Source organism: Nannobrachium achirus, assembly GCF_963921795.1.
Source record: "Nannobrachium achirus genome assembly, chromosome: 10".
NCBI classification, from domain to species: Eukaryota; Metazoa; Chordata; class Actinopteri; order Myctophiformes; family Myctophidae; genus Nannobrachium; species Nannobrachium achirus.
Genome location: NC_137819.1, coordinates 31,075,016 through 31,082,515, shown reverse-complemented (window position 1 = coordinate 31,082,515; position 7,500 = coordinate 31,075,016). Strand labels below are relative to the sequence as shown.

The 7,500-nt window shown below is 42.0% G+C and overlaps 1 protein-coding gene across 1 annotated transcript in view; it reads right to left on the bottom strand.

Moving 5' to 3' along the window:
- LOC308292197 (adenylate cyclase type 2-like) overlaps nucleotides 1–7,500 on the bottom strand; it is a 76,015-nt gene that overhangs the window by 18,002 nt on the left and 50,513 nt on the right. Inside the window, exon 15 of the mRNA XM_080734489.1 lies at nucleotides 6,045–6,129. Within this exon, the coding sequence (XP_080590615.1) occupies nucleotides 6,045–6,129 (85 nt within the window). The remainder of the gene's footprint in view (nucleotides 1–6,044; nucleotides 6,130–7,500) is intronic.

Below are 7,500 nucleotides of genomic sequence, written 5' to 3'. Positions count from 1 at the left end.
TAAATATATTTAATAATCATTTATAAATTGTTAGTAACTAGTGAACTATTCATGAATAAGCCATTTGTAAACAATTATAAATATATTTTAAATCATTTGTAACCAAAGTTATTTAGTATTTATAAGCTATTTAGAGATAAATAACTAATCATTTACAAGCTATTCATATACATTGGTAAATGTTTAGTAAAACATTTATAACCCTTTTTATGCCTTTGTAAATGATTATTAAAACATTAATAACACAGTTATAAGTTATTTGTAGATAAGGAACTAATCATAGACAAGCTATTTATATACTAATTCATTATTTACAACTGTCTATTTATGTGGCCTCCATTTTTGTTCATGTTTAACAAATGCTTTGTAAAGCATTCCTAAATTATCTATAAATCATTGCTAGATGTTATCAAGAGCCCTAATGTAAAGTGAAGACACTTCATAATCTACAACTGTCTGTTAACGTGGTCTTCACTTTACACTACCAATGATTTATAGATATTTTAGGAATGTTTTACAAAGCATTTGTTAAACATGAACTATCTGTTAACGTGGTCTTCACTTTACACTACCAATGATTTATAGATATTTTAGGAATGTTTTACAAAGCATTTGTTAAACATGAACAAAAATGGAGGCCACATTATTAACAGACAGTTGTAGATTATGAAGTGTCTTCACTTTACATTAGGGCTCTTGATAACATCTAGCAATGATTTATAGATAATTTAGGAATGCTTTACAAAGCATTTGTTAAACATGAACAAAAATGGAGGCCACATAAATAGACAGTTGTAAATAATGAATTAGTATATAAATAGCTTGTCTATGATTAGTTTCTTATCTACAAATAACTTATAACTGTGTTATTAATGTTTTAATAATCATTTACAAAGGCATAAAAAGGGTTATAAATGTTTTACTAAACATTTACCAATGTATATGAATAGCTTGTAAATGATTAGTTATTTATCTCTAAATAGCTTATAAATACTAAATAACTTTGGTTACAAATGATTTAAAATATATTTATAATTGTTTATAAATGGCTTATTCATGAATAGTTCACTAGTTACTAACAATTTATAAATGATTATTAAATATAGTTATAAATGTTTAAATAAACATGTATTAACCGCTTGTTCATTCATTATTACTCATCTACAAGTTGCTTATTAATGTGTTATAAATGTTTATAAATGCTTTATAACAGGTCATTATTGTAAAGTGCTACCCAAGTGCTTAATAATGCCAAGAAGGTAGAGCACACCACTCCAGTTCTTAGATCTTTACACTGGTTCCCTGTCTGTCAATGTCAATGTCAATGGAAAAATACTAGAGTTTGTTAATAAAGCATTGTATTATTTAGGGCCAAAGAGCATTTATGATCTTGTGCTATCAACAAGAATCAAGAATCAAGGTTTATCTGTCTCTACTCATAAAGGTAGCAGATAAATGCAAGTATGGCAATAGAGCGCAACATCAACACATCAACACAACACTTGTGCAAGTGAAGCCTGAACAGATAAATAGTCTAATGTGAGCTCTGAACAACACTTGATTAAACATGAGCGACTAACACTATAGTAGTATTTATAGTTCGGCTATAGCCGCTGGCTAGCACAATGCCTATTGTTCTCAGCTAAAGGGGGAGGTCTGGTTTTCGTTTGATTATGTTATAGCCTATTGTTTGGCCTATTGTTTGGTGTTTGTTGTCAATTGAGGGGTCTTTTGTTTTTCGTGAGTAGGTAAGATATTTTCTGTTCTAGTTTGGTTTTGCTGTACCCTGTCCTCCACCCCGGAGAGCTTTGTAAACCCTGAGATAATAATAATAAAAACTGTATAGGTCGAAAAAGTAAACTGTTTGGACGGCGGTTCTCCACACCATATCATGTTGTGCCCCGATTTCCCCTACGCCGGGCATAACAATATACATATACAATATACACTGTGCAATATTGTTTGAGCAATCTGTACAGGAATAACTACAGTTCCGAGCCAACACATATTGATTATTTATTTATTTTTGCTCTTTCCTTCTATTGTCCATATCCTGTTTATGGCTCTAACAACCACTAGGGAGAAGCTCTTGGCTTTGAGACACCTCAAGCACTGGCCAGTCCACATGGTCACAAACATAGCGTTTCAGGGTGTTGCATGTCTTTCGTAACCCTGTTGCTCTCCTCAAGCATCTGTGGTCATAAATATACAGCAGTGAAGGGAGATGGATCCCTGTGGCAATGCTTAGTCGAAGAAGGCATAACCTTCTGTATGACGTATGACTTAATCTCTCCTCTGGTGCCCCATTGATCAAAAGGGCCAGGTGGGACCTCTGCTGTTTCTCGCAGAAGTCCATGGTCGCTCTGTGTACTTCTGTGACGAAGCAGCATTCTAGTTTTCATGCAACACATTGTATTGAATGAAACATACTGTATATGGAACAAACTCCAGTGTTTTAATCATTTCCCTGCCCTGTAATAAATACATTCAAGTTTATTTTGCTCGGTGTTTTGGCATCTTAATTGCGGCAGGTCGCAGTTTACTATGAAACCCGGCAGATCCTGTCAGTCAGTCAGTCAGTCAGTCAGTCAGTCAGTCAGTCAGTCAGACAGACAGACAGACCGTAACGCCTGAATGATGACCTGTTGTGACATCACATTGTTGACTGTCACGCTCCATATAGGACCAAGACAGCCTGTTCTAGCAATCATAAATGGAGATCCCTGATGTCATCAATATTAAGCCCATATTTGGCAATGCCCATATATGGACGCTCCATATGGCCAAGACTGGTGCTTAATGTTTTATGTGAAGCCCATTGCCTTGCCTTGAAATGTACTATACAAATAAACTTGCCTTGCCTCAACGAACTGAACAGGGTTATATGGGGACAAGGTATATGTGCTGTTCCGCAGGGAGGGCAACAGGGTCCTGTGTTCGGTGTTGTTTATGTTTAGCAACACCTCACTTAACTGGAAATTCCACAAGAAGCCCTTCCATTCAACTAACACTCCATCACAGATGAACATTCTAAAAACCCTAACACGGATCATTACACAAACCTGCCACCACTCACACGCACACCTACGCATGCCCGCACGCACTAACGCATGCACAGTACTACACACAGTAAATGGGGCCATTTATATAGTGCCCTTTCTACAAAGCACTTTACAAAGTGCATTACAGTTCAGCCACACATTCACTCATCACCAATGGAGGAAACAATGCAAGGCACCAACCTGCTCATTGGGAGTTAGGGCTCCATTGTCTTGCTCAAGGTCACTTTGACACGCATGAAGAAGCTAGATAGTACCACCCAATCAATACAAAATGAAGCACCATCAAACTACTTAGTAATTAGTCCTAAGAGTGACAAGCTCTGAAAAACTTCAGCCACTTGCCTTCGGAATAAGAGATGTCAGATTGAGCTGGACGGATAACTAGTGTGAAAAGAATAAGAATGGATAAATCAATGGAGGCATATATGTCGTCAACACAGACGTTAAGCGGAGAAGCCACTTGTCTTTGGAATAGAGATGTCAGGTCGAGCTGGATGGATAACTAGTGTGCAAAGAATAATAATGAATAAATCAATGGAGGCGTATATGTCATTAACACAGACGTTTAGCTGGGAATAGAAGCAACGCTGTCGGCCAGAGAGAGTGGAGAATGGCAGGCTTCATTTCCCAGAAACAGCACTTGGTTCTTAGTATTTCCCCCACAGACCTCAGAAAGCTTCTATTAAAGCTTCATGGCAGTTGGACAGCTTTTGAATTCTCCTTGACAAAAATATGCATTTAGTTTTTGAGCGGTGCTAACTGCTCCTACGTTTGGCTATGTGAGTATGTCCCTATGTCCCCAACGTCACACGATACTTTGTGACATCACCACAGCTGATGTCACGGACAGAACGGCCCATACAAGGAGATATGCACGTGTGTCGTGTTTGATATTATATTTACTAGAAGCTGGGCCGCCCTTCGGGCGGCCCAGCGTCTAGTCGGCGACCTGGCCAACTCGGAACAATGTAAATAGGGAATGAATGCCCCGCCCTTTAATGCAAACCCCATTATACCTGTTTTCATAGGACCCGTTTTGACCATCTGTCTGCCTGTGTCCATTTATGCCCATATATGGAGTTATCTGTATCTGTCTGTCTGCATGTCGCTGTCCATTTTATGTCCATATATGGAGATCACTGCAGTTATAGTTCTGGGTCCATTTTATGCCCATATATGGAGATATCTGTCTATCTGCGTCCATTTTATGCCCATATATGGAGTATCTGTCTGTGCCTCCAACTGTGTTGCAGACACAGTGCCGGTTCCCCCTTTAATGCAAACCTCATTATACCTGTTGTCATAGGACCCGTTTTGAACATCTGTTTGCCTGTGTCCATTTATGCCCATATATGGAGATATCTGTATCTGTCTGTCTGCGTCCATTTTATGCCCATATATGGAGATCTTTGACCATCTGTTTGCCTCTGTCCATTTATGTCCATATATGGAGATATCTGTATCTGTCTCTCTGCAATCCATTTTATGCCCATATATGGGGGCATTCATTTTATGCCCATATATGGAGAACGCGCGTGCCCGTGGGACGAACGGTTCTTGCCCATATATGGAGATCTGCCCATATGCCCATATATGGAGATCTCTGTATCTGTGTCCCCTTTATGCCCATATACGGAAATTGCGTCCATTTTATGTCACAATGAGTCAGCGACCATCTGTTTGCCTGTTTGTCTTTGAGTCGGCAGAAGTGATGTCAGAATGCCCATATGCCCATATATGTAGACCATCTGTTTAACTGTTTGTCTTTGAGTCAGCAGAAGTGATGTCAGATTGCCCATATGCCCTGCCCATATGCCCATATATGTAGCCCATATGGAGATCTGCCCATATGCCCATATATGGAGATCTCTGTATGAGTCAGCCCATGTGCCGATACGTCCATTTATGCCCATATATCTGTGTAGCCCATATGGAGATCTGCCCATATGCCCATATATGGAGATACATAACCATGGCATTTTGTGTTGACTCATGTTGCGTACGCGATGTCAGAGCCTTTTATGAAATGATGTCACAATGAGTCAGCGCTTGCGCCGATTTCCTCCGGAACAGCCTGATGTCAACAATCAGCTCCGCATAAGGAGATTCCGAACGTTTTGCGCCGTTTCGGAAAAAACGCGCGTCGGGTCGATTTCCTCCGGAACAGCCTCCGAACGTTTTGCGCCGTGAGTCAGCAGAAGTGATGTCAGATTGCCCATATGCCCTGCCCATATGCCCATATATGTAGCCCATATGGAGATCTGCCCATATGCCCATATATGGAGATCTCTGTATGAGTCAGCCCTTGTGCCGATACGTCCATTTATGCCCATATATCTGTGTCCCCTTTATGCCCATATGAGTCAGCAGTGCCCATATGCCCATATATGTAGCCCATATGGAGATCTGCCCATATGCCCATATATGTTGCGTACGCGATGTCAGAGCCTTTTATGAAATGATGTCACAATGAGTCAGCGCTTGCGCCGATTTCCTCCGGAACAGCCTGATGGCCGCCCTTCGGGCGGCCCAGCGTCTAGTCGGCGACCTGGCCAACTCGGAACAATGTAAATTTATATGGAGATAGCTGTACATACATACACACTCACAGAGATTTTTTGTTGACTCATGTGGCGTACGTGATGTCAGAGCCTTTTATGAAGTGATGTCACAATGAGTCAGAGCTTTCGCCGATTTCCTCCGGAACAGCCTGATGTCAACAATCAACCCCGCATAAGGAGATTCCGAACGTTTCGCGCCGGTTCGGGAAAACCGCGCGTCGGGTCGGGTCGAGACCCGGCACTGCACTCCGTGCCGCGGCGGGGAACGCGTGTGCCGAATCTGAAGCCGGTGGGACGAACGGTTCTCGAGATACGCGGGTTACATACACGCAGACAGACAGACAGACAGACACGCAGAGATTTGTCGCATTTATAGATAGATTATTAGTGTGGTGGCATATGGGTTCATGTCAGCACTTACCAGAATGTGACTAGCAAAGCATATGAGCAGGATCAGTGCCAACAGCAAGAACGCCATCCCAAAGGAGATTCCCAACACAGCCGTCCTGCAAGACACACACACGCACGCACGCACACACACACGCGCGTGACTAAGCTGCCAGCCATACAGTATCACTAGTATCTACAGGGTGAAGTCCCTGAGGATAGTTCACTCCCAAAATGACTTTTTTTCTATCAGCTACTCGCCCCATGGAGACTTGAATTCATGGATATTTTTTAGTTTTTGTTGCATTCCTAAGACAATAATTTGATTGTTATAAAGTGCCCCCATTGATTCCGGTAGGGGACCCAAAGTGTCTTTGGGTCCCCTACCGGAATCAATGGGGGATTTATTGGCTTAGGGGCTTTATTGGCTTCGGAATGTGACAAAAAATAAAATATATCCATGAATTCAAGTCTCAATGGGGTGAGTACTCAATAGTAAAAAAAAAGTCATTTTGGGGTTGAACTACTCCTTTAAGAAGCACCTTTGTTTGGACTTCCAACACACTCACGTGGTGAGTAGATCCCATATTTACACGTACTAGGGTGTGACGTCACTGTAGCTAAAAGAATACTGAAGAACATCCCATAAAAGAGGTGATGTCACGTCTATAAACGGCGATGAGAGTCACCGCTATTAGAGTAGTGTGTGTGTGTGTGTGTGTGTGTGTGTGTGTGTGTGTGTGTGTGTGTGTGTGAGTGTGTGTGTGTGTGCGCGCGCGCGCGTGCGTGCGTGCGTGCGTGAGTGCATGCTTGTTTGTGTGTGTGTGTGTGTGTGTGTGTGTGTGTGCGTGCGTGCGTGCGTGCGTGTTTGTGTGTGTGTGTGTGTGTGTGTGTGTGTGTGTGTGTAGGGGGGGTTGTCCCTTTGGCTCTTAGTGGCAGTAAATTAGCATTTTTACCATCGCCATTACAGAGACGCCACTCTTTGATTAACTTGATCCATAATCGCTGGCAGACACGGCGCCATTTCATCACAATCCGCCTCTTAGCATTCCTTGAGGAGCTCCCCTTCTGCCTGCCCATGAGGCATTCGGTGCCAATGTGGCTTTTTAAATACATTGGGCGGGCCGTGGCAGACATTTTGAGTCTGTTAAGGCAAGCTCTTTCCTATTTGGAAGAATTCCCAAAAGGAGAGCGGAAAATGATGTTAAGTGTGGAGATTGTCGCAGAAGGTACAGAGGCCACTTGTGTTTTGGAGCAGAAAGAGCATGTTGTAATTCAGTGACTGTCAGCCATTTTTCATTTCAAGGATCCCAGCGCTGACATGACATTTGTACAGTGTGGCTCTGCTCTGCCATCTATGACTGTGTGTGTGTGTGTGTGTGTGTGTGTGTGTGTGTGTGTGTGTGTGTGTGTGTGTGTGTGTGTGTGTGTGTGTGTGTGTGTGTGTGTGGGCACTACACGTGTGCATGTGTGCATGCGTGTGCGTGTGT